Below are 26,842 nucleotides of genomic sequence, written 5' to 3'. Positions count from 1 at the left end.
CATAATGGTTTAAAAATCACTACCTTTTTTGTACTTCTGGACAAAGGTCTAAACATAACTTATGGTTACGTCTATAAGTTGCGTCTATAGAAGTTCGTGAAATACGAAGTATATGAAATCTCAACAATGTTTTCAAGAATCAATGTATATCAATGAACACATACTGTTATGTACTCCTTTTTCGTATTTAAACCAATAAACAAAATAAAATTTTTAACTATGATAAAAACCTCGATTTGAATTTATGGGTATTTTGTTTCTAATGGATAGAAAACGGTGATTGTTCCTTGTAAAAAATATTTAGTGGCCCTGAAAAGGGCCATTTGGATTTAAAGGGCAATGTAGTTTGAAAATAATTATTTTTTTGCTGGGGATTTAACTGCTTTTGGTGCAGCTGCTTTCTTGGGTTTAGGTGTTTTAGTCTTGGCCGCTGGTGCTTTGGCGGTCTTCTTAGCTTTCGACATGCTCTTGGCTTCACTAGCAGCTTTCGGTTTTGCAACGGCTACCTTGGATGCACTCTTCTTCGCTGGTGCCGGTTTCTTTTCAACTGCAGCTTTTTTGGGCGATGCCGGTTTCTTAGCAGGAGCAGTTTTCTTCGAGACGGTCTTCTTCTCGACAGATTGTACCTTTTTCGGTGCGGCCTTCTTGGCTGGGTGAGGAACCTTCTTGGTCTTAGAAGTCTCACTTTTTCCAGTAGACAACTTGAAAGATCCAGACGCTCCTTTGCCTTTTGTTTGGACGACAGTTCCAGATGTCACAGCAGATTTCAAATATCTCTTAATGAACGGAGCAAATTTCTCTCCGTCGACTTTATAAGTAGAAGCAATGTATTTTTTGATAGCTTGGAGAGACGATCCTTTACGATCCTTCAACTCTTTAATGGCAGCGTTGACCATTTCTGAAGTTGGTGGATGAGACGCCTTTTCACGTTGCGATTTCGACTTACTTTTCGACGACTTCTTCGCTGGCGTAGATGGATTCTCGGCAGCTTCAACTGCGGTACTATTAGAGTTCGCTTTGTCTTCCATTTTTGTGGAAATACTTTAACACAAACCAAATTGTTATACAAAGTGCCTGAAGGTATCTAAACCAACAATGCTGCTCTTGGTATGATAGTTAGCTTTCATGGCAGCGCGTGTTCTTTCTTAAGCGCGGACCATGGAGAGAGTCTCACCCAATATGTCGGATGCCGCGATTCCGTGACAGCGAAGAAGCGGTAAATATACCTTCACTTTCAACCTTTGTTTCTCCATATTATACGCATGTTAATGAACAATAGTTGCGCGAATATATAGCTACGTGTTTGTAGTTTTATTTGTTTATTAATTTTCGGCTGTATTTACGTGTTCAACTGAAATATTGCGCCGTTCGACGAAGTCCGTCTTTTCGGTGCGATAGGACATCGTATAGAAAAAGTTAAAAATCTAAACATTTACATGAAAATTGGCATAATACTTATATAGAAAATCATAAAAAAAGGACTGCTGCTAATTTATATTCAATTATTTTTATCCTACCTGTAATGGATCGTTAAAAAACTTGCTTGATATTCGATCGCTTAGTGATGTACAACGTGAACCACGAATGTTCTATCGTTGGATTAATATCAATTCCCATGGATGTGTGAAATATTCGGTTTATATGCTCGGAATGAATTTTTATTGTATCTTTCATACTTTTAGTATCCTCAAATGAGGATTCATGATATTTGTCTTTATTTAACCTGTTTTATTTTGTATTCTTTCCTTGATGAGGATCATGATAGCGTGTATAAGGAATCTACCATTCAATATGTAAGTTGCAAATACAAATATCAAAATATTTTCATGAAATCGTTTACTTTGCATTTGTAATTCATTTTACTATAAATTAAGTTTCATCTGAGGAATTTAATCACAATTTTATACGAAAACGTAACGATTCTATATGGAATAACATTTTTTTCCTATAGAAAAGCATAAGTATCATTGTTTCATGTTGTATATTCTATATAATATATCTGCTACAAAAATGTTCCTACTTATGTAATAGTTCGATTAATATTTATTCAAGTATACTCTATGCATATATATACATATACATATACATATACATATATATATATGTATTTTAAACATACTTAGCAAGTCTTGTCTCTTGCTCTATCACAGAGTACTATACATAGTACATTACACAGAATACAAAAATCTTGAAGTTCTTGAAGTTGTATAAACTTAACGATTTTTTGGCTATTAACATTTCCTTAAAAGAGCGAATAGTAACTACGTGATATTCATATGGTATCCATTGCTCTATGCTTTCAACTGTTAATATATTATTGGGAAAAATATGGTATGTCAGCTACAATTTGTATCATAGTATGTTTTACTTTGAACATTAACGAATATTATTACGTTAACAAACAACCCAGAACAACAATAATGGTGTTTTCAAAAGTATTTTACATATAAAACATGATAAGAAAGTTTATGATCGGAGTCAGAACTTGAGGGAGACATATAAACGACAAGACACGTCATCATTGATTCGTTTGTTGCATTTCATGAAGAATTTTCTGCATTCTATCGTTTGGGAAAAGATAATACAACCCTAACTAGAGTATTTATTCATGCGTTAAATAACAGTAATAACAGTGTTTAATATTTAAGTGTTATTATTTCTTATTATTTATGCATTATCTTTTTGCTCATCAGTTTGCCCGTTCATCAAAAAATTTAAGTATGGAGGGCACGCGAAAGGTTGTATGTTATGACATCTGGTGTAAGAAATTTCTACTTTGGTTGCCAAAATTTTGAAAAATAAATGACGCGTAATTGTAGGTGTACCAGTAACATAGGTTAAATAATGTATATTTATTGTATAATTTCTTAAGCAATATATATTATTTAAAAATATTTCGTTGCTATATTCTTCCCTCAGAAATAGTCTTTTCTTAGGTGAACCAATCAAATTTCGTATTGCCAAACGTCTGTGACTCCATCTATACGGAAGTCATTTCTATAATGGTTCATCAATGCTATGTTCAAAATAAGTATTAATAGTAAATAAATGTCATCCATTAACTAAGAAATTCGTTACACGTATCTCTTTTATAAATAAGTAGCATTATCTACGAATATGACAATTCCCTGTGTAGAAAACTGTAATAAAATTAATAATTCCGAATATCATGTGATTTTCATACTTTTAACACGTTCGGTATGGTCGGTCTTTCGCTTCCGAAGATAACTTTTACGATTAAAGCGCAGAAAAGATAGTCTTCTCTAATAATTTATAACATTGTCCTAAATAACGAATTAATCAACGTTTCTCTTTCCTCTTCATTAAAATAATTCTTACGTATGATTATTTGAAAAAGATTTTGCTGTAAACTTCGTACAGCATAGGTAATAATCCCGTTAACGGATGTAAATAAAATGCATGCATATGTATGTATGTTATAATTTTTAGCATATCAAAGTAATATGTAATAGTTGGGAGTAAGAAAATAGAATTCTAACCTAAAATTCGGGATTATAGTATACTGATTGTACTAGTAAAACTGCCATTGAATTTATTTTTGTTATAGTCAATTCAGTACTTTAATATTTCTGATAACTCCCTTATATTCTTATAGCTATTGTCCGGAAATTTCTAATTTTTCTTAAAAACATAAAAGTATTCAGAGGTAAATTATTTAGTAAATTTACATCATTGATCGCCACATTGAATGTTTCTCAGATATGAACTGCGCAAGTCAAACAATCGCAAAACACCGCGGAAAACAATTAGAAAAATAGCCTGCATATTTTCTACAAAGTTTTTATTACATTATTAAAGCGATGTGGGTGGAATACGAATGCAATCTTGCATTTGAAAAATTCTAAGTTAAATACTATACAATCGTGAAATAGTTTCTCACTAAATTATTGGATAACGAAAATATTTAGAAATAAAATGTATTAATGCTACCATATTCTATATTGTATTGCAGTATACACGAGGATTTGAAACTCTATTATAAAAGGTATATTAAAATAATGCAGTTATGAACCAAGTTGTTTAACGTTATTATAAAATTGTTGGCCCTGAAAAGGGCCGATGATTATGTTTTAGAAAGCTGCAGAGTTTACTTTGAGCTGGTATACTTAGTGACAGCCTTAGTGCCTTCAGAAACGGCGTGCTTAGCCAATTCACCAGGCAACAAAAGCCTAACAGCAGTTTGGATTTCCCGAGACGTGATCGTAGATCTCTTGTTGTAATGTGCCAAGCGTGAAGCTTCGGCAGCGATACGCTCAAAAACATCATTTACAAAGCTGTTCATGATGCTCATGGCTTTGCTGGAAATACCAGTATCAGGATGGACCTGCTTCAACACTTTATAGATGTAGATAGCATAGCTTTCCTTCCTCCTCCTCTTCTTCTTCTTATCAGACTTGCTAATATTTTTCTGAGCTTTGCCAGCTTTCTTCACAGCTTTTCCACTAGCTTTCGGTGGCATCTTCGAACTTGCTTCCGTAGACTTGAAGTACACTCGTTAGAACAATTCGAGACTGAATGTCGAACTCCGATCCTGGCTTCTTATATATCCAGAAATGCGCCGGCAGCAGCGCACCAATGGCGTGCGAGCTCGCACGCCATTGGTCCGCTTGAGTTCGTAACGGTCGGCCTAATAAAGGCAGGGCTGTAAAGAAAACGGAATATTTCTCTCTCACATCTGTTGGAGTGCATTTGTGATACTTACCCCAAGTTCAACGTAAAACATGTCTGGCCGCGGCAAAGGTGGAAAAGCCAAGGGAAAGGCAAAGTCTCGTTCGAACAGAGCTGGCCTGCAATTCCCTGTTGGTCGTATTCATAGGCTTCTTCGTAAAGGAAATTACGCCGAGCGCGTCGGTGCTGGGGCACCTGTGTACTTGGCGGCCGTTATGGAGTACTTGGCGGCTGAAGTACTGGAATTGGCGGGAAATGCCGCTCGTGATAACAAGAAGACCAGAATTATTCCACGGCATCTTCAACTCGCCATCCGTAATGATGAAGAATTGAATAAATTGCTCTCTGGTGTTACCATCGCTCAGGGTGGTGTCTTACCGAATATCCAAGCAGTTCTGTTGCCTAAGAAGACTGAAAAAAAGGCTTAATAATATACACATCATTACAAATGGTCCTTTTTAGGGCCACAAAATATTTCATTACGAAGGAATTCTTTTGCGTTCATAATTAAGTAGGATGCATCTAATATTTAATATTTTTTTAATCTTACCATGAAGCAATCAATAAAAGTACACAGTTTAGAAAAAACTTTTTACCATAAATTTTGCTACACATATTGTGAAACAGTTGGAGAAATTCTATTTATGTAGAATGTGTTCGAAAATTATGTTCAAACGGGAACGAGGTGATTCATTATAAGATGATATAAAAAGAAACATTTTTTCATATGACAATTTATTCACGAAGTAGTCAACTTTGAAAACTTGTCATATATAGTTGAACTTGGCTAACTACCGATCGGATATGACTAAACAATCAATAAGAAGTTATTCTACATGTGAAAATGAGTCACAAATTACAAACAATTTTTCTATCTAAGAATATTTTCAAGAAATTGGAGGGCATACTTTATAATACCCTTAACCTTTTTTTTATTTTATTTTATTCTTTTTTTTTTATTTGGTAGACTACAATCGATTCTCATTGAAAATTATAAGTAAATTCTTTTGACGTGGTACTGTAACTTGGATTATAAGAGATTTATAGTATGTTTGATTCTAATTGAAGCTGATGCACCCTTAATTTAAGGCTGAAGTCGCAAATCATACCATTTTATTTGTCTAAGACTCATAGTACAAATACAGGAAATCAAACGACCTTTAAAGAACACTGTTAACCTTTTCCTGCCTGCTTATAATACTTTAAAAGATTTCACTTTTCTTATTGCGTTCGTATTTAAAAATTACGATTTTAAAGCATCTTCAGTTTAAGAACCGCTCGTGCTATCATTCGGTAATCTAGTTTACTACATCGCTACCTATATGTTTGGTACATTCTCTATTTTATACTGTACATTTTAAAGCATCTCTTAGGCGTTTCTAGAAATTGTAAGTTACGTCGAGAAAGGTAAAGAAAAAAGCTTGAGATACAGTGTATCATCTGAAAGTGAAGCTTAGAAACAGAAAATCGTAAAATCAGTCAATAATAAACTATGCACGAGAAGTATTCCAATTACGATATTTATAGAATCTTAAGGAACCATAGTTAAAGTTGAGCGAAGCGAGATATAACTTTGTTTTCTGCAATTGTTAATAGAGCAATCTTGCAAAAATCCTTAAAAATTAAACCTAACAATGATTTTAAAAAATTTTAGAAAGTTTAAGATGAGTAATAAATTATCCCTCTCAAGGAGTAGTAGTCGCAGATGCAATGAATGCCTTGTTTCGTGCACAAAGGACGGACAGATGGGCAGATGTACTGTTCTCTATAGGGAACCGTGCCTATTTTAAATTCTGATAGTAGAATACTCCAGCATCAACTTATTATGTGTATTCCAAATTCTAGTTGTGAAATATTCCATTGAAAGAACTAAATTCTAAATGCTTCTGCACTTTAAATTATATAAGTGCATTATTACTCTTTATATTACTTATCTGACAAATTTATTGCAACCATGGACAGAATCGAATATTGTTTTTCTTTTAATATCTAATCGTACTTCTGATGCAGTAAACGGAAAAGATAAGACGAGGTATCTGTTAAGAGACATTTGTATGAAATTTTCTACTTTCACGATAATAACTTATGAATGGAATATAATAAAGTTCGACATGGTATTTTATGGTAGTAATATAAAAAAAGATAAAGTAGTAAAAAAATTTCAGAGTACAGTGAATAATCGGAAGTATCCTGGAAAAGTTCCTACATTGAAGAGAATTTTGGCCCTAAAAAGGGCCGATTGTTTATAGAAAAAAGAAAAGAAGGCTCGTTTAGGCTCTCTCTCCTCGAATACGGCGTGCCAACTGAATGTCTTTTGGCATAATGGTAACACGTTTAGCATGGATTGCGCACAGGTTAGTATCTTCAAAAAGACCAACGAGGTAAGCTTCGCTAGCTTCTTGCAAAGCCATGACAGCGGAGCTCTGGAACCTTAGATCGGTCTTGAAATCTTGAGCGATTTCACGAACCAGACGTTGGAATGGCAACTTTCTGATCAGCAGTTCGGTGCTCTTTTGGTATCTTCGGATTTCACGAAGAGCGACAGTTCCAGGCCTGTAGCGATGAGGTTTCTTCACTCCACCGGTAGCCGGGGCACTCTTACGAGCAGCCTTGGTGGCCAACTGCTTACGTGGAGCCTTTCCACCAGTTGATTTACGAGCAGTCTGCTTGGTACGAGCCATCCTTTCAATCGGTAGGCAAATAAAGTGATGCAAATAAAGCGATACGTTCACTGGCACGACAAGTCGTAGAATACTCTACGTGCTGGAAAATTCCCTCTTTTATGTGTTGCAACTACCAGCTGCCGGTCTCTGATTGGTCGAGCGTCGGGCTGGAGGGGGAATGCGGAACCGTAAGCATAAAAGCACGGTGCCAGCAGCATCACACATGCACTTAGTGATCGCTGTTTCACTGGAAAAGATCGACTTGCACAATGACTGGCCGTGGTAAGGGAGGAAAAGGATTGGGAAAAGGAGGAGCAAAGCGCCATAGAAAGGTTTTGCGTGATAACATCCAAGGTATCACCAAGCCAGCCATCCGTCGTCTTGCTCGTCGTGGCGGTGTGAAGCGTATTTCTGGATTGATTTACGAAGAAACGCGTGGTGTATTGAAGGTGTTCTTGGAAAACGTTATCCGAGACGCCGTAACCTACACAGAACACGCCAAGAGGAAGACTGTGACGGCTATGGACGTAGTCTACGCCTTGAAACGTCAAGGAAGAACTCTGTACGGTTTTGGTGGTTAATTTCTCTTGCCGCATTCATGTCCTCACAAACAAACGGTCCTTATCAGGGCCAACAATATTTACGACGATGGAATTTTCTGTTTCAAAAAAACTCGCTGTGAAAATTAATAAAGTACTGGTGAATTTCCAATCGCTCATCCTTCACATATTTTGTGCCCATTTTATGTATCACAAGCTTTAATACTTTTTTTAAATGACGACGGGTATCTCCGAGATGTATATATATATACTTTCATCGAATTATCTTTTGTAATCTACGCTTGTGTTGCGAATGAAATAAAAATGTTTCCTTGGACTTGTATATGTGTAATGAAAAACCTAACCTATAAAGCTTCTCCATACATCCAACTTTTCAGGTCGATAGTGTTTTCTAAGCTTATTGAAATTGAAAAATTATTCAAAAAGGAAAAATTATCTAATTTTTCAATCCCAGACATTACCCTCTAGATTTAAACATTAGAATCAAACATACGATAATCATTTATTATTCACGTTATAGTACCATGCCAGAATAATTTACTTATAATTCTCAATGAGAATCGATTGTAAACTACTTCCAAATAAAAAAGAATTTTTCAATCCCAAAATTTACGCTATTTCACGTTTGAGAAAGATTGAAGGTTTTCTTTACAAACTGTGTGTAGAGATCATTTTTCTGTTTCACTCATACACTATTGAGCTGTTGTCAATTACAGAATATAAACATATTTATATATCAGTTTATAAAAAATATATATGCATGTGCCGTTAATAGAGGAAACGGGATACAAAATACACTTTAACAGAGAAATATGCATTTTTAATGTTGCTATGCACACGAAATGTTCTGTGTTTCTCGAAGATCGATGAAAACTTGAATATGCGTGCGAAAAGTTCCCAATTGATGTTAAGTATATTTTCAATGGGGATATCCTTTACTTCTAGCTTTAAAATAAGACGAATTTGTCAAATCCTACGCTAGCTTTATACTCTTATGATGGTTATTGTTAGCTATGATAAAGACAATGTTATATGATAAAGACAATATATAATGTTATATATCCGTTAAGTTAATCAAAGATTTGAGAATAATATTCACTCCCATTTTTCAATTTGAAACACTGCCATTAATGCTTTAATGAGGAAGTAACTTTTTTACAAATATCTATTTAAAAGCTGCAAACCAAAACATGTAAACTTATTTCTTGCATTCGTGATAGTTATTCTACAATAACAATTTTTCTGAAGAACAGTAGAATTCTTTCAAAAATATTCACAAAATTATTCAACGTAGTTACGTAGCATATATTTTGTGTAAGTATTGCACTTCTCATGCATATGCAAACGATTTTCTTTATCATCTTTTTTTTCATGTAACATTTTCTTTCGCATCTCGTATGTTTTTCTTTTGTAAGTAAAAGATTTACATAGTATTCAATACGAAATCGTTCATGCCCGCTTATTCCAGAGATTATTACGTCACAGATTATATCATACTTATTACGTACTCACTACCTAGAATGATCTTATGCTCATAAAAATTAGAAAAATGTTGTCTTGATAATATGAAATGTGTTTTAGTGATATATAATCGCGTGTTAAGATCAGTTGCGTTTTTACATCTGCTCAAATGCCCAAAACGATGAGCACTTGAAAACCTTGTACATTCCTAGACCCTTAATGTCATTAATTAGCCATGTCACTGCGCCACGCCAGAGAAAATTACTGAAAATTCTCAATGGAAGAATTGATTGCAAGTTATTAATAAATAAAAAAAAAAATTCCTAGACTCGATCGACCTTTTTGAATCTCACGATGATGACACTCAAAGAATTCTCCAATTCTCATCAAGATATTCTAATCAGACAAATGAAACGACGCTTGGTTACATGAATGTACATTAATGGAAATTTGGAGTTTGCTTAAACAAGCTGTGTATTTTTCATTCCTTTTTACTATCAAACTGTATTATGTGATATGTATTGTTACTTTTTCTTACTTAAAATATTACGCTTCAAATAATGATTTTTATTAAGTTTACAATTGTTATATTTCTATTAACAATCCAAACATGATTTACGATAAGCACATCATGTTTTAATCAATATTTTTTATTAAATTTACAATTGTTATATTTATATTAACAATCAAAGCATGATTTACAAACAAGAAAAATCATGTTTTAACCAATACTTTTTATTCAATTTACAATTGTTATATTTTTGTTAACAATGATAATATGATTTAGGACAAGTAAACGCATAGATTGAGTAACAGCAGCGCACCAATCAGAGAACGAGAAGCGCAGCGTGGCTCGTGATTGGTGCGCCGCTGGGCACGTTTGACGGGTATAACAGCGCTGCTGTTCCGACGCTTGGCATCATTTTCTACCTACGTGTAGAAGAGAGCTCTTCGTTGTTTTCGTTTCTCGTGTAAACAATCTTTGAAAGAAAAGATGTCTGGACGTGGAAAAGGTGGAAAAATCAAGGGAAAGGCGAAGTCTCGTTCGAATAGAGCAGGCCTGCAGTTCCCCGTTGGTCGTATTCATAGACTGCTTCGCAAAGGAAATTACGCAGAACGCGTTGGTGCTGGTGCACCTGTTTACTTGGCGGCCGTCATGGAATATTTGGCTGCTGAAGTTTTGGAATTGGCTGGTAACGCAGCCAGAGACAACAAGAAGACTAGGATTATTCCAAGACACTTGCAACTTGCCATCAGGAATGACGAAGAGTTAAACAAACTCTTGTCTGGAGTCACTATCGCCCAAGGTGGTGTTTTGCCAAATATCCAAGCGGTACTGTTACCTAAGAAAACTGAAAAAAAGGCATAAGCTGCTTTCTCCCACCACTTAAAACTTACAAATCGGTCCTTTTCAGGACCAACAATCGTTCTTACAAAGAACAGTCTCGAACTAAACTATTCAGATCAATCATTTTAAAATCGTTGATTATGTTCGAGTAAACTATCATCATATCGCTCAATTTACGTAATATTTGACCAATATGGTTGATATGCTGACATGGAGTGCAATAGAGTATAGGAGAGGTTAGGTATATAATATTGAATACTATATAGGACTATTAGTAGCAATAATCAGAAATTAATTTAAGGACATTTCATGGTTTTACGACATACGGGTTTTGAATACATACATTATCACCTCTCCCATCCTACCGTTTCTTTACAAATATCTACAATAGCGTGACAAATCGATAGTACTCCGATAAAATAGCGTCTACTCAAAGGATAAGCAAAACCGCGGATTAAAGCTTCGATTCAATCTTACTGTACGGCGCTAGTGTATCGTGAGAGCTTACGGCGAGCTAAACAGATCTTAAGAAAATAATCTCTGAAAGACCTCCTTTGTGTAAGATCATTGAACTTCATTCGGTGAATAATACGTAGTTAAAGTATACATATGCACTTATCGAATACTATTCGATACATTCGTCAAATGTAATACTAACAAAATTTCAAATATCACATTCTATGTGCATTATTTTTCGTGCAAACTACTGTAAAGCTTGATTGTGATTAGTTACGATTCTTCAATCTAAACGATTTGACTAATGATAAGAAGAAAGAAAACTTGAAAATATAGTAGAAATCAAGTAAATAACAAAGTTTGACTTGAATATTTCTTTCACCTTTTTACTCCTATTCATCACTGAAACATAGATTAATATTTAATAATTGAATAGAACTAACTTTCAAAGATATTGATAAAAGATCGAGGATTAGAATTAAAAATAAGCAAGTCCCCTTGCGAGGACATATACAAACGATAGAAAGGAACGAAATTTGAAGGTTGTTCGATCCCTCCACTGACGCGACGCAATATTTCCATTCTGCTCGAGTAAATCTGTTTCTGGTGTAGTGTCCGTGAGACAAAAAAGACGAGGTCGACGGTTGGAAGTTGTCAATGCCATCGAGAATGGTAGACGATCGACACGTGAACGTTCGAAGACGGAGGGGCCTCGTCAAACCGCGTCTATCTGATGCAGACGAAGCGTTACCAGGTGACTCAACTATACTCGTGTACGTCGGTTTCAAAGCGCCGAAAGAAAGGGAAAGTACCCGGGACATCGAAGCATGGGAGCCTGGCGTGCTCTCAGTCCGCGGAAAGCGACTGAACGCATACGAGAAACGATTCTTCGCATCAATTCTGTCGCGCATTCGTGGAGATCGCGATTGAGATTCGTGGTGACACGTTGTGGACCGTTGGAATATCGTTGATTGGATCCTCGTGTGGCGGTCGGTGGCGATTTTCTGTGACGCGGATCGTACTGGATCGAGGAATGGTAAGGAACGATCGATGTGCATGAATCTTTGTTGATGTTCTTTTTAGCGTGGTAGACATCTTGCTCTTTGGAATTCTTGTATATTTAGGACGTATTTACACACGTATTTACGATCGTTTAACAGTTTAAGATTGTTAGCATTTGACAGTGGGAGATCAAATATTCCAAAGAATTAAAGTTGTGCTCTGTGCTGAATTCTTGTTGGAATTTGGTGTGGAGTTTAATTTCTTTTTTTATATACGGTAGTCAGACTGTTGAAATGTCTTATAAAGGTTATTCAGAGAGAAAAATTCGATGGGGAGCCATTTTTATTTGTTTACGAGGTTCTTCAAGGAACGTTAAACGCACGAGGTAAATGCATTTCGTTCGACATACACGTACTCCGTGAACTTTTTACGAGGCAAGGACACCGCGATATCGGATAAGAGGTCGAAAATTTGAAAGTCGTTCGTGCACCGTATCCACACTGTTGCTATAATCAATATAAACCAATAACCAACCCGAATTAACTTCCCCGAATTAACAGAATTAACTTGTTTCCTAATAGTGCAGAATTTGAACACGTTAAAATAGCATGTAAACATTCAAATTGTACCTTGCTGACGTAGCGAATAAGCATCGATTGCAACATTATATTGCGCAAATTGTGAAAGACCTTGAACATAGATTGGTTTTTAGTCAAGTTAACTACTCAAATTGAAATTAATTATGTAAATTATCTAACAGTACGTCGCATAATTTATATACTAATTCGATAAATTATTTCATAATTATTCGAGGTACAGAAAATCACGAAAATATCGTAGAAATATTTCTGATAGACAGAAAATGAAGTCAGAGTTGTTTCGGCATTAAATTAGAATATCTCAACGAGGTTAATCGTATCTTCGTTAATGGCGGCACAGTCCGTAACCACGTACCTCACGATCTACACCGGATAATACTATTATGTTAGCATTACGCAATAGCGAAAATTTCACTTTCCGCGGTACGGTCACGCGCACAAGTGCCCCAAGATAGCGAACCCGTTTGCACGTTGTGTATGCGTTACCTTTGGATACCGGCGTAGATTTTTATCGTTCGTTCGTGCTCTCGTCTCCTGTCTCTTTTCGAAGCTTTTTTACACCGTCTGACTTGATCGCCGTGGCTTGCTCAACCGGTCTCTCTATCAAAACGCGCGTATACTTAGCAATACAAGGACGAGCGTGTCGACGCGCGCCATAGACGATAAATGATGATTGTCGAGTTGAATATACTTCTCGATATTTGAAAATATTTGGAACAATGCGATTTATTAATTTTATTATATATCGTTATTAAATTAATTTTTCCTGAAAATTTTACCGCGTTCTGACTGGCAATTCTATTTTACAATTTCTTTTATTTGCATGGGTGAAACATGAAACGAATAGCAATAGGCTGTAATAGAAAAATCATCTAATTTATAAAGAAAATGATATTATTTTGGATAGTATCTAACATAAAAGAAATTTATTATGATAAATTTGTAAAAAATTTTAAAGCTCGCGATGGTTTTTCCAGGGTCGATGATTATTCAGAAAATTTTTTAATAAATAAACTTTAACAAAAATAATTGTATATATTGTAAGGTAATGTTCCGCTCTAAAGTCTTCGCTTTCTATGTTTCATTAACACTATGCATGAAATTCGTGGTATCACAATGAAACAATTACACAACAGTTGCGAACTTCGAATTGCGTAATCGACGACCATCTATAAACTAGCTCGATGGCGCGGAAAGGCTTAAATGCAACTACGAACACCGTTCTTCCATTTCTCAAACACCGCGTTCGATAACCGCGCAGAAAAATAACCGATATGATCGGTTCGTAACGTTTTATCGTCAACGGTTTACTGCGCAATCCAGCGTCCATTGTTCCGTATATCGTACGGAAGACTGGCTCACCTTTTCAGTAAAACCCGTCGTCGTCATGATGCAACGGATAAAGAAGCGTATCCTTGAAATAGGCGCTTGAAACGATAGTACGCTAGGAAGAAAAATTAGAATATCATCCTAATCGTTAGGACGAATAGTTGATCGTCTTTCGTGTTAAGGTTATAAAATTCCAGTCAGTTATTTATTATTTATTCATTATTCTTAAGAACATAGAATATGATTTTTTTTTTATGTCTTATATTACGAGAAGATTGAAGAAGCTATAGTGATTCGCGAAAGTATCTGAAGAATTAATTATGCATTATATATTTATATATCGGTTAGTTGCATAATTTTACGGTATTATTTTATCGAAATTTTCAGATTCGTTTCAAATGTTTACCAATAAAATCGCGATAATCATGTCCCGTAATAGTGGCGATAAGATTTTCGAAAATTTCCTACATTTTATCTTCTATACTAAGTTTTCAAAAACTTTCAAATTCGTTGCAGGTTTCGATTATGATTAACCTAAATCCATGTATTTCAAAGTGTTTGATCCATAGCATATGCATAACGCGGAAGAAACACTATCTAACGTTTACATTTTATATGCTGTTTATTCTTACGCAATCGGAAAGAGAATATCGGAGTATATGTGAGAATATAAGCTACGTAATGTTATAGAACCTCCGATTGAATTCATGACTAACGATTTTCTTTTCTTTTTTTTTAGGAGTTCTTCAATTAATCGATCGTACATGGAGGAACATCGATCGATCATGATTGCAAATACGTATTGTCTTCGTGGAATGGAATTACTTCAACGAACCACAGATGCTTCAGAATTTCTGCGTGCCTGACATCGCCAATTGGGACTCACGATGCTGGAACCAGTTCTTGGAATATCGACGGTATGGTGGTTGGTGGTGTACGCCAGTATTCTGCTGCTGCTGTCGCCCTTGGTGCTGATCTTCATCGTATTGCTACCGAACTTCCCGATATTGTTGCTCAGAAGAATGTGTTACATTCCGATCGAGTCTATTTGACAAATTGAATCGTCGATTCTTAGAGATCGTACCTCTTTAAACCCCTCTGAGTTTCAATGTTAAAATTTCCTACGGTATAACGGTTCGGTAAGTCGACGATTGAATTGCAGAAGACTGTTGAAAAATGCATTATTGCGCTCGAAAATTCAAAGCATGCAAAGAGTTACGATAGTCTTTGATAATTCTATGAAAGTACAGAGTTAGCTTTATGATTGTAATTTCGAGCATTTAACGAGAGATTGTAGATTGAAAAAAAAAAAAAAAAAGAATTATAGTCCCCTAATAGATATCTGCACAGAGATATGATATACTTGGGACAATGACCATGGAATAAATGGTCACGGTTGAGAACAGACGTATCTATTTTCCATACATTGTTCAATCAAATCAAAAGTAGTCGTAAAGTTAATACTCTATTATGTATCTTAATTCAAAGCGCTCTAATTAGCTATCTACTACTTTATTTAGGTATACAGATTATTAGGACCATTATTCGTACCGTATAATTTATCATTCCCTTTTTATATGACGATTACGATGTACCTTGGAATTGTCAAGTATACGCACAGTTGATTAGGAATGAATTATAAAGCACTCTCTATCGAAACACCGCTATTTTTGTTTATTTGAATCAACATTTAAACACGATTCGATTCTTCGCTCAGTTCTTCTCCTGTCGTGATTCTTTCGCTGCCGTTGCCAAGATTTCGCCATAGCTGTCGCGTGTAGAACAAGTATAACAGACATGTAAAACCGATATAATAACGGGAACGACGTTTCGCAAAATGCGAGCAACACGAAAATTTCGAGAAATCCGTGCGTTTTCGAATCCGGTAACAGTAGCGTCGTTGATTCTTACGTCACTGAGCTGGTTTATACGTTCGTCTCGTGTGCAGAGCCAGCATTTTTATACATAAACATCTGGCCTACGTGAGAATCGAGGAGCTCCAGAGGCACGTGCTGACCATTCTTAGTTGAAATTTTGAAACATTCGAGAAAGCTAATAATTTTATTATCTTTTTACCACATCTTTGTCTTTCTCTGTTCAATTTGAGACATTCGATCCCTATTTCGTAGCAGTATATCTGTAATGAAAAGGTAAAGGGCATAAAATTCTTAAGCAATCGCAAAAGGAAAGGTTGTTCGGGCAGTTCATAGCGTTTTTCACAAGCAATATGTCGTGTGACAGATTCTAATAGAATCGGAAGAAGATTATTTTATCATGAATTTTACTAAATAATAAATTTCGCTATGAACTTTCTCAACAACTTAACGTTACATAAATAGGACATTTGAACCAATGCCTTTACCTCGATTTTCTCGAGCGTTGATATTTTTCCCCTGAATGTCCTTTAATTTTCCTTTCATTAATGAGAGTATTATGTAAACGGGAGTGGGTTTGTGTGTCATTGAACGTTCACCATTTATCTTGTTAGTCATTCGGTTTCTTTCTTTTTTTTCATGAACTTTGCGAACGAATTATTTTTTTATTCGTCATAAATGGCATTCGCGATCGATTGGAGATTGAATGATTAGCGCGTGTCAGTTCGTTGCTGATTTCGTGATACGTGAGCGTGTACGGTCACTGTCACGAATCGATATGTGTATCTCATTAAATCGGGCAATCCATGTGTCTAACTATCGAGGTCCTTATGTTTATTTCTTTTTTCTTATTTCTTGAAACATTTTAATTTGCTCGTAATGTACGGGTTGTTCTGTAACGAATGGCCTATGAAATGTGAAATATTATTTTTAATTATCGTTAGTATTTGTTGAAAGGAAACATTCGAGTCATAGCCACGTGGAAGAAAAAATACTCATAGCTACAATTAAGTACCCGCACGTACGTCATTAATCAAGCAGTTACGAAAAGATCGACCGTACCCTTTACATGAGACGTGTTTGGGCTATTATCCCTTTAGTAATTACTTCTTCGCAGGTTATCCTTATCAGAAACTGTAAATCGTTTGCCTTGCTTAAAGTCAATATTTCACTGCTGACATTTTTATCATCGGTAACAATCGTCGCTCGTTAATACGATTTATTGTTCTATAAAATACAAACTTTACTTCTTGCAGGATGGAACATATTAATACTAGTATTATTCTTATCTATTTATCTCTGAAGAATGTTTCAAGTACAATATTCTTCCAATTTTTCGAGTTCGAAAATTACAAAATCTGCAAATATTTGAACTTTCAAACTTTCAAATTTTCAAACTTTCAAACTTCCAAATCTCTGAAGAATGTTACAAGTACAATATTCTTCCAATTTTTCGAATTCGAAAATTAAAAAATCTGCAAATATTCGAAATTTCAAATTTTCAAACTTTCAAATTTTCAAATTTTCAAACTTTCAAATTTTCAAATTTTCAAATTTTCAAACTTTCAAATTTTCAAATTTTCAAACTTTCAAATTTTCAAATTTTCAAACTTTCAAATTTTCAAATTTTCAAATTTTCAAATCTTCAAATTTTCAAACTTTCAAATTTTCAAATTTTCAAACTTTCAAATTTTCAAATTTTCAAATTTTCAAATTTTCAAACTTTCAAATTTTCAAATTTTCAAACTTTCAAATTTTCAAACTTCCAAACCTCTGAAGAATGTTTCAAGAGCAATATTCTTCCAATTTATCAAATTCGAAAATTACAAAATCTCCAAATATTCGAACTTTCAAACTTTCAAATTTTCAAACTTTCAAACTTTCAAATTTTCAAATTTTCAAACTTTGAAATATTTGGATATTCAAATTCTCGAACTTTCAAATATTCGAGTATTTAAATTTTTACATATTCAAACATTCCAATTTTTAAATATCCAAATATACAAATTTGTAAATTTTCTAATTCTCAAACTTTCAAATATTTAAATATTGAAATGTTTTATTTCTTAAACATATATATATATATATTCCCCGTTTCGAGCATCTTTAGACGCTTCGTGTTCGATGCACGTCCACGTTCACAGTTCGTCCATCAATCGTACACCGTGCATCGCGGTCCTATGCATGGTAAATGTTTGTCCTTCTGCAGTTCGCTGGTTGATGTAGACGGGCCTGATGTTGAACATTACAGTACCGATCGCGGAGTACTTTCGCTAAGTGGTATGTAGTGGGGGAGGTAGGACTTGAACCCTGATTGTGAGACCCCATGGGCCATATATACTACGGTTCCATGCAGTTCTCTTGCTACTTAGTGTCAGCTTCTCGACGATCCTTGCTGCTCTGTAGGGAAGGTATACCAAGAGGGAGACGGATCGAGTAAAAGGTAAGCGTCGTTCATTTTATTATCGACAACTGATCTTTCGTTACACTCGAATTTATATGACAAAAATTTGACGATTCTTCTTCTTTATGACTCTTCAAAGTCAGGTTTTATTCACGAAGAATGAAAGAACGCGTCGCGGAAGGAAGAAATTCGCGTATGTTAATAAGATGAATCATTGTAGCGAAGCGCGTGTCTACAATGTGGTATCGACGTTCTATGCATTTTCCTTCTGTCAATAATTCCGATAGAATTTACAAAGACATTTTTCGTACAATTGCTGCAACTATAAAAGTTACTAAATTAATGGATGATTTAATTTTAATTTTTCGTAGTTAACCGCTTTCCTTGTTGAAATCTATTTTTCTCTCGATTATCTGAACTTCACGGAACGCAAGAATTTCGCTAGGTGCGACAACTCGACTGTTAGCACACACCTACAAAGAAAACAGTCGAGATTTTATTCCGTGCACGTGTAGCTCGCCTCTTTTGTATGCGATCGCTCGAGCAAGCACACGCGAGATTCTTATCCATGGATGTCTGTTATTTCTCAAGAAACAATGGACAGCTGGTTGACACGCGGTTAAATCGCCAGTCTTGCTTTCTAGAAATCTGGATAAATTTTAAGAAGTTCGTATATCTTTTCACTTACAAAACTAGTTCTTCGTAGCTACGATCTATAAATTACAATCTTTTTTTTTTATATATTATATCTTTTTATGCTCCGTAAAGCTATTAGACTGTACTGTGTATATAAACAGGATAGATTCGAATATCGTGATATTATATCGCGAGGGAATTAATACAACACCTCATAACATTCTGACATTCCCGCATAGTTTTGTTCTTGCATCAACGCAACGCGGTTGATAATTGCAACTATCACGTACGTCACTTTGGGGTCGTTTTACTGTACGTATACACGCGTGCTTGCACTAGATTTATCGACGTTGTGCTCGAACAGGGACTTTGAACTATATCATTCTCTCCGTGACACGATAGCTTACGGTACTTGGTGTTTGTTTCGATTGTACCGTCATTTTTCACACGTTGTATCGTACTAAACATCAATTCCCGTTCTTTTAATTCTATTTAATAATTTTCAGATGAATTTGTTGGTCGTGTTCGCGTTGATAACCGTGGCTTCAGGAAATCCAGGACTCCTTCGGGTTCCTAAAGTGTATAACGCCGTGATTACAAGTAATCAAAACTTGTCCCCGTCCAGAGCATATCCAGTGATTCAACCGATAATCCATCGAACAGCGGTTGGATACGTGCCACCGGTTTATTACACGCAAGTAGCGCCTCATCTTGCCGGACCAGAAGTCGTTCATCTTCCTCAAAATCCTCTAAAATCATACAGTCAACGTGACGTACAAGCCGAACCCACCGCTACCGTCGAACAGCCGAAACCAACTGATGCGAAGGATAAAATAGAAGCAACGAATCCAAGTGCAGAAGAGAATAAAGGTTTAAAGTCAGAACCCAAGAGCAAGAACGGGGAACAAGAACCTCTAAGCTTCTATCCCAATTATCAATCGTTATACTACGATCCCTATTTTTACACGTACAGTGGATTCAACCCTCACTTGGTCCCGGGGACCTACTACGTCGACTATCAACCCTATGGCACTTTAGAACCTATTCCAGCAACCACACCGAAGAACGGGTTCTCTGAACATCTGCTTCCAGCTTACCACGAGGAGAAGAAGCTCGCTGCAAAGGAACAGAAAGAGAAAATACCAGATGTACCACCGCCACCCCTTCCGACAGCTGTGCCCAAAAGTTCCTGAAGTGGAACTTGCCCGACAAGATTCTTCCAGTTACGTTTATTCGCCGTCATGGTCAGACTGATTATTTCATAGTGTTTGGAGGAAACGATGTATTTTACGGACGATGAATGACGTTAAACCTTTTGGAACCGAATTTTGTTTACTCGCGAGGAAAGCTTTCTTTAATATTTATTGACCATAGAAACACATTTTTTTCCCAGTGGTTTTGTAAAAAGAATATATACACCAAAACAGAGTAGTTTTACTGAGAACAAATACATTCGTCGTTTAGTCAATTGAACCGTTCAGAAGCCACACTGAACAACTTCATCGATTGCAAATTACAGATGTTATAAATTCTGTTTTTTCAATTTATCTTGGAATTTATTATTTTCTGTGCCCTCTTCTTGCAATGAGTGAACTTACGAAAGGAAGCCATTTGGTTCTTGAGAATCGAATGTTAATGGGATAAAATTAAGAAGTTAATAGAGACTGCAGTTGATTAGTTTGACTTTTGACAGGCTTAATTAATGAAATATTGATGCAATATCGGGAGCGAAAGGATTAAAAAGGAACAATGAATTTGATGTACGAGGGTATTATGTGGGTCATTTGTTTTAATACAAAATTACGGCACGTGGCTGCAACTGTTTTGTTTTTTGTTGACGGCCCACATCCTCACGGAATATGATAATTGCTCGAGATGGAAGTCGTTGAACTTGAGCTTCGCGTTGATAAGGCTGCCGTCCTCTCTACGATTCACTTCCAGTTTCACCGTGACGTTCTTGTTACGATTCAATGATTCCACTCTGATGCATGTAATGCAAAGATGTCCATCCACCGACGTAGTTATATCCGCGACAGTTTGTAACGCTTGGCGTACACTGATGATTATGTTATGCTGATATACTAAATTACCAATACAATTACCCCATTTCGCGCCGCTTTTGTCATCGTCCTGAACACATTTTTCATTGTTTGATTAGAAATTTGTAGAAATACAGTAAAACTCCGTTTACCTGAATCCCATTTATCGGAACAAAATTTTAACCAATGTTTAAGCGAGATTGTCAATTTCTTGCACATAATAATTTCATTATCTAACAAAATCCCACCTGTTCAGGTATCGTTTCGTATTTGGTAAAAGCAAATCCAAGTCTCCGTGATTATATTCTGTGATTATCAAAATTTGTAATTAAGAAACGATCCAGTTGACAGATTAACTAAAGCTTCTGGTTACCGAATTTGCTTATGCGAACCTCGACTCTGTTGCATAGAGAACGATAAGTAACAGGTAAGAAAAATTAGTAAGAAAAAATGTGTGAATTCCTGTTGTACCAATTGTTTGTTCCTTCATTGCGAGTTCAGATAAATTGAGCTCTACCATATGATAGACATTTACTCATAATTTTTTATTCCCTTTTTTTTTAATAGTTTATTTGCATAGGATATTAAGCATGTTAAGTTTAGTCTGTTAAATCTTTGTAGCATAATATATACAATTTTGATAAATACATGCATAACTTACTAGTTTCGAGTCACTAGTCTTCTGATAGTCATTGTTATCTTCCACATAGTCGGAGTCTTCGTCGTAGTCCTCTTCGACATCCCGTTCTAGCGAATTCTCTGTAATTTGAAATTGGTTTGATCGTTTAATAGGATTGGCTATTGTCGTAGTTTCTATGATTTGTTCTCGAATCGGTGTCGTAGAAGAAGTGGAAGTACTGGTCTGCAGACTGTTGTTCGCCTTATTGACTGCGCGTACGCTTTTATTGATATTATTTATCGCGATCTTCACGAATGAAGGCAAGGATACGTTGTTTTTCTTCTCCGAATCGTATTTATACACCACATACTTCGGAGTCGTGGACGTTCTCTTCGCGTACTTGTCCGCTATTTCTCTTTGACGAGCGTGAAATCTGTCCATAACCGCTTTCCTTTGCGCGTAATATTCCGATTTATCATCCTTCGAGTCCTTAGTCACCGCGTAACGTTTCGATCTGTTTGTTTTATTATTGGGGAAATAATTCACGTAACGTCGATTGATTTTCTTTGTCTTGTCCACGGGTTCATCGTCGTTCGAATCGCTCGAACGTTCTTTATTCTTCCAATTCTTGTAACCAGCCTGAACGTGAGCAAGCATCAGCTTTTTATGGCTTCTCTTCGCGCCTTTGAACTCATTCAACGCAGTCGCGTTTCTTCTTACTCTGTCCTTGTGTGTTTCGTCAATTTTATCTCCGATTAAAAGATGTTCCCCATTCTCGATGGACTGTTCCTTGCCAAAGGGCTCCACTCGTAGCCGAGTGATCTTGTATTTCTTGAAAATCGGTTTAATCTTCGTTTCCAGGTCTTCACCAGCGTCCTTTCTACTAATAAGCATGAATCTCCACAGCTTTAGTTTCTTCTCTTTCCCCTTAACGTCGTACGTTTTTAATCCCTGATAGTCTCCTTCCGTAATTTTCGTCTCCTTGAAGGTAGACGACTCGATAATCACAAAAAGCGTCAACGTCAGGGCACCGACCAACCAAACAGTTTTCGGAGTCATATTCACGATCGATGCGAACGATCCTAGCACCAACGAAGCAAATGAAGGAATTCGAAGAGCGTTTCGCATCTTTGACCTCAGTTTATCTACCGTTCGTGGGGTGAGAGACCTTTCTGTTGCTGGACGAGCGATTGTTTCGATTCCTCAAAAATAATATCCAATTATAACAATATGTTTATAAAATTTATCGCAAACCGATGAAAGCAGACTAATTGATTATCTTCCGACGAGACTACCCTATGATCGTGGCGCCAATGATGCAAAACGTTCATTAGCTTTTATCGTATCGTGCAACACAATTACAGCTCTCAACGTGAACATATTTTGTTAAACACATTTAGATTGCTATTAAATTACCACGAAATTACTACTCCATAGAATCGAAGAATTTAAAGCGCAGCTAGCTAAGAACTCTGCTACGTTGGTAGCTTGTTGGCACAAAGTTTGATGAAAGTGAAGAATGTTATTATTAATATTTGTAACGTTAATTTCATATTAATGTTAGCGGATGATTCGATATAAGTAGAATCGGAAAAATGACACCAAATTTTTGATCGCTGGTGTACGTAGCTCAGAAACTTGAACCATTAAATTTCTAAATGAACGTGCAAGTACAAGGAAGTAACGGGTAAAGGTTTAAATATTTTATTTAATTAGCATGAAGCGTGGAACGTAATACACGGCAGTTTATATCGACTCAATGATAATGCTGTCATCGTCGATGTCTTCCCCGCTCTCGTTCGATTTCTTCATTTCTTTCTCTGGCTCAATCTTCGTGTCCAATTTTTCGATGCCATCCTCGGTGCTTTTGTTCTCTGGTTTCATAGTGGTTGTCGATGGTGGGCTTGGTTTAGGCGGTTCTCCCGGCTGAATGGGTTTCAACAGCGGATACACCTATGAAGAATCAGATGGATCATACTTTTTCGATGCCCAACGCACGCACGAAGCTGTTATTGTTGAAAAAATTTATTTTTTAGAGAAATTGAGGTCAAAGAATTTTAGTTTTTACCGGATTCAGTGGAAACCGGAAGTCATGTACAGGGGTGCTATAATAAATGTTATAAGCAGGCAGATGGGAGACCGAAGGCTTCCCATAAGCGATGACAGCAGCTGGAATACCATTCACATCTACGGGAACCTATAGAAACAAAGCAGCGATAAAATAGAATTTCTATAGAGAAATAAAGGAAAAAATGGTGAAAGTTTCAAGAGACACGTTACATTTTGATAGTAAAACGGAGAGTTCTGGTATTGCAGAAGTTGCGGATACACGCTGATGACTTCAGAAGGGTTATGAGGATCGTTGACGTACAAGTTTAGTCCGATTGGTTTCGACTCTATCGATACGACCAGGATTACAGCGAAGGCAAGCAACGTGGCGTAGACCTTGAAAAACGATGGTGAAAAAATTCTGACGAATTCAAAAAGAACGATTGTTTCCTTCTATTTATAGAATGATATATCGTATCGTGTGACACGAGAAACAATGCGGTAGTAAGCTGCAGATTGATCGTACGAATCCTGTGTCGAATAAAGAAACAGCTAGTCCGATGCTTTTGATAATACGAGCTTTGGCTCGATGCGCAGCATCGCGTGGCCCGCATATCAATGATTCCGATTCACAGGCAACGCGGAAACTGATTTTTTTCCGCAGATGTAACGGTTAGCCGCGTCTTGAGAATTATTCATAAAAACAGTGGATCTCCTCTGCCACTGGTGTTATTATCATTCCCAGCCCTTTTGGTCTTAAATTTATTTTATACGAATGAAAGAATAAGAATATATCGAACGAAATATATTATTTGTCGTCGTACCCGTTCACCGAAATACAAATTATAAGAAACTGTTCATAATGGAAACTTGGAGAAGTAGAGTAGGTGTGCTTCGAGTTGGAAAATTGGAGAAACGATATTTAAACGAACGATCAGAAATAGACTCACCTGCATAGTGTGATCACAGCTTCGCGATAGGCTCGCAAAACTATCTGTACTAACCGGAATTTCAGCCCTACCCGCGATTTATATATTCTTCATGGAGAGCAAACTCCCCCACCCTGTCGAATATCATCCGTGATTGTTTTTTTCCTTTGCTCCTACGCATAGCTCTTCTGTCGTTTCTCCTCGGTCCTTCGTCACGATCAACGGGATACTTGCTCGTGATTCTTTTTTTCGACGACGTAAGCGCTCCATAATGATCGAAATATTTTCGACGTTGCCCGAGGATCCACGATGAAGCGATTAATACGACGCTATGAACGATCTTTGTTAGTTAGCCTGGCAGATAACTCAGCACAATGCAAGATCTGACCGAATCTTGAGAAAATCTCATTTTCCACGGAATGATCTAGCGTGTGTTTTACGAGTTTGTCATTAGGGTAGGTAGAGTTATGACAACGTTGTTTTATCGAGGTTAAGATATGAACTTATGAATAACATGCCTGAAAGCTACAAACGGAAATAGCGAATTTATTGAAAAGTATCACGTTTGGTAACAGGTTTCTATATGGTACATGCATAATATCGGGCACAGGATGTATTATAACGCGAGGTTTATTTACTGTTTCGATTAGAAGGACTAAGACGAGATCGTGGAAGGATAGTCACACATAAACCGGTTAACGTTGGAAAATTGCCGTTTAGAATATGAATGAAGGGTGTGGCCTGGCGGCTCTGACACCCGAATTTACATTTCTAATGTTCCCGTGTCTGTCACCGTTCCGTTTCTTCGATTTCGATCATCGCATCGAATTTCTTCCCAAGGTTATGCGCGAATTCAATACTTGCAGTACATAAATTCGACGAATTACGGGATAAATAAAAATATAATTAATGAAAATCAAAGTCTCTGAGAAAGTATGTGCGTAACGTGGTACGCTGACTTAAAGTTATTAAAAGCGAGAAAGCGATAATTATACGTCGACGTGAAATTCGAGATGCACTTCATGGTATTCGTGCCAAAAGAATTTTTGACATTTTCGTTAAAGTTTGCAAGTAACCTCGTTTCGTAATTACGCGCGACAATTTCGTTAGGAAAATCGTGGAGTGAGTTGGGATTCATCATCGCTTAATCATGGTCGTTCGACGGAACTTGCGAAATCGGAAGTGCTTAACTTCACCGTGACTCGGTCCTAGTATGGCTCCCGAAGGATGGCTCTCGAGAGTGGTTAGCCGAAAATGCAAAAGACAACTTCCGATGGTGAGGCCCAGAGGCGAGAAGTGCAGCATTGACAATCAAGGGAGTAAACACGATGAGGATAAATGTTACGCTGACGTTTCGAGGTACGTATTGTCCATCTAAAAGTCATGCTTCGATAGGTTACATTATTTAAAACAGGCGTTTCATACGTTTCAATCGATCGAAACGTTCATTCGAAATCGTTAAATGCAATCTGCCGCACGATAGACGTCCTCCATTCACACAGCGCCTATTTTATTTATTCGAATAGCTCAAAGCGACGACTCCGTGTAGCAATAAAAACAACACGCTTTGTAATTAAAACACGTATTATAAAGATATGGCTAATATATCGCCGAGAACGACTAGGCGATTTTTGTGAATGCTTTGATCGCGCCAACGTCAAGTAAACAGAAATAAAATTTGACAGATTGATATGTTATTCAAACGATACCGCGATGAACTGTCGATTTTTATGCATTCATGAATAATTCAATGGCGTAAAGGTATATAAAATGCGCATAATCTGTGGAAATATATAAAATATCGAAATATTTATTATGAGAATCTCTTCCTAAATCTTACATTCTCAGCGGTGCTTATAGAAATATGAATTTCTATAAATCTCCGCAGTCGAGCAATAAAAATTGGCCTCGATGCAATCGTTAAGAAAAATAAACATAAACACGAACGCAAGTGATAAGTGCAAGGACCTAAAGTGACATAAAAACTCGGACATTTTTAATAATACTTTATGAAAATTCTCGTTTCATCTAAATTACTCAACCGATAACGAAATCCTATAAAAATATACGTCTAAGAACAAATATATAGAAATATTTTGAGCATTAAAAAGATGTCGGCGCGAACCACGAGGGAGCAGCTGATGGACCAGTTTGAACGAAAGCGCCTTTTCGGAAATCGATAGGA

At 36.4% G+C, this 26,842-nt stretch overlaps 9 protein-coding genes across 10 annotated transcripts; 4 read left to right on the top strand and 5 right to left on the bottom strand.

The window, feature by feature from the left end:
- Positions 1-164: 164 nt before the first annotated feature.
- On the bottom strand, positions 165-1,096 carry LOC122571641 (late histone H1-like). Its single transcript, XM_043735674.1, has one exon. The coding sequence runs from the start codon at positions 1,026-1,028 to the stop codon at positions 357-359; it is 672 nt and encodes a 223-aa protein (XP_043591609.1). The 5' UTR covers positions 1,029-1,096; the 3' UTR covers positions 165-356.
- A 2,434-nt stretch (positions 1,097-3,530) lies between these two features.
- LOC122571676 (histone H2B) lies at positions 3,531-4,644 on the bottom strand. Its single transcript, XM_043735745.1, has one exon. It carries the CDS (start codon positions 4,478-4,480, stop codon positions 4,109-4,111), a length of 372 nt encoding a protein of 123 aa, XP_043591680.1. The 5' UTR covers positions 4,481-4,644; the 3' UTR covers positions 3,531-4,108.
- A 60-nt stretch (positions 4,645-4,704) lies between these two features.
- LOC122571668 (histone H2A-like) lies at positions 4,705-5,645 on the top strand. The gene has a single exon (XM_043735727.1). It carries the CDS (start codon positions 4,743-4,745, stop codon positions 5,115-5,117), a length of 375 nt encoding a protein of 124 aa, XP_043591662.1. The 5' UTR covers positions 4,705-4,742; the 3' UTR covers positions 5,118-5,645.
- A 1,261-nt stretch (positions 5,646-6,906) lies between these two features.
- Positions 6,907-7,420, bottom strand: LOC122571662 (histone H3). The gene has a single exon (XM_043735722.1). The coding sequence runs from the start codon at positions 7,368-7,370 to the stop codon at positions 6,960-6,962; it is 411 nt and encodes a 136-aa protein (XP_043591657.1). The 5' UTR covers positions 7,371-7,420; the 3' UTR covers positions 6,907-6,959.
- Positions 7,421-7,577: 157 nt separating this feature from the next.
- On the top strand, positions 7,578-8,228 carry LOC122571727 (histone H4). Its single transcript, XM_043735797.1, has one exon. It carries the CDS (start codon positions 7,622-7,624, stop codon positions 7,931-7,933), a length of 312 nt encoding a protein of 103 aa, XP_043591732.1. The 5' UTR covers positions 7,578-7,621; the 3' UTR covers positions 7,934-8,228.
- A 1,892-nt stretch (positions 8,229-10,120) lies between these two features.
- On the top strand, positions 10,121-11,528 carry LOC122571674 (histone H2A). Its single transcript, XM_043735740.1, has one exon. The coding sequence runs from the start codon at positions 10,368-10,370 to the stop codon at positions 10,740-10,742; it is 375 nt and encodes a 124-aa protein (XP_043591675.1). The 5' UTR covers positions 10,121-10,367; the 3' UTR covers positions 10,743-11,528.
- Positions 11,529-11,744: 216 nt separating this feature from the next.
- Positions 11,745-20,568, top strand: LOC122571632. 2 transcript variants are annotated; one of them, XM_043735662.1, is made up of 4 exons: positions 11,745-12,213; positions 14,847-15,024; positions 18,233-18,424; positions 19,528-20,568. In XM_043735662.1, the coding sequence occupies exon 4, from the start codon at positions 19,528-19,530 to the stop codon at positions 20,212-20,214; it is 687 nt and encodes a 228-aa protein (XP_043591597.1). In that variant the 5' UTR covers positions 11,745-12,213; positions 14,847-15,024; positions 18,233-18,424; the 3' UTR covers positions 20,215-20,568. The 2 variants fall into 2 exon arrangements, with proteins under 2 accessions (XP_043591597.1, XP_043591589.1); XM_043735654.1 differs by having other exon boundaries at positions 11,746-12,213; positions 18,191-18,424.
- A 151-nt stretch (positions 20,569-20,719) lies between these two features.
- On the bottom strand, positions 20,720-22,807 carry LOC122571590. Its single transcript, XM_043735549.1, has 2 exons — positions 21,722-22,807; positions 20,720-21,151 (listed from the first exon to the last, which is right to left on the bottom strand). The coding sequence occupies exons 1-2, from the start codon at positions 22,805-22,807 to the stop codon at positions 20,822-20,824; spliced, it is 1,416 nt and encodes a 471-aa protein (XP_043591484.1). The 3' UTR covers positions 20,720-20,821.
- A 511-nt stretch (positions 22,808-23,318) lies between these two features.
- Positions 23,319-26,013, bottom strand: LOC122571652. Its single transcript, XM_043735696.1, has 4 exons — positions 24,679-26,013; positions 23,960-24,124; positions 23,748-23,876; positions 23,319-23,632 (listed from the first exon to the last, which is right to left on the bottom strand). The coding sequence occupies exons 1-4, from the start codon at positions 24,682-24,684 to the stop codon at positions 23,426-23,428; spliced, it is 507 nt and encodes a 168-aa protein (XP_043591631.1). The 5' UTR covers positions 24,685-26,013; the 3' UTR covers positions 23,319-23,425.
- Between the last annotated feature and the right edge of the window lie 829 nt (positions 26,014-26,842).

This window comes from Bombus pyrosoma, linkage group LG1 (assembly GCF_014825855.1).
Source record: "Bombus pyrosoma isolate SC7728 linkage group LG1, ASM1482585v1, whole genome shotgun sequence".
Classification (NCBI taxonomy): domain Eukaryota; kingdom Metazoa; phylum Arthropoda; class Insecta; order Hymenoptera; family Apidae; genus Bombus; species Bombus pyrosoma.
This window is presented reverse-complemented; position numbering and strand designations above follow the sequence as displayed.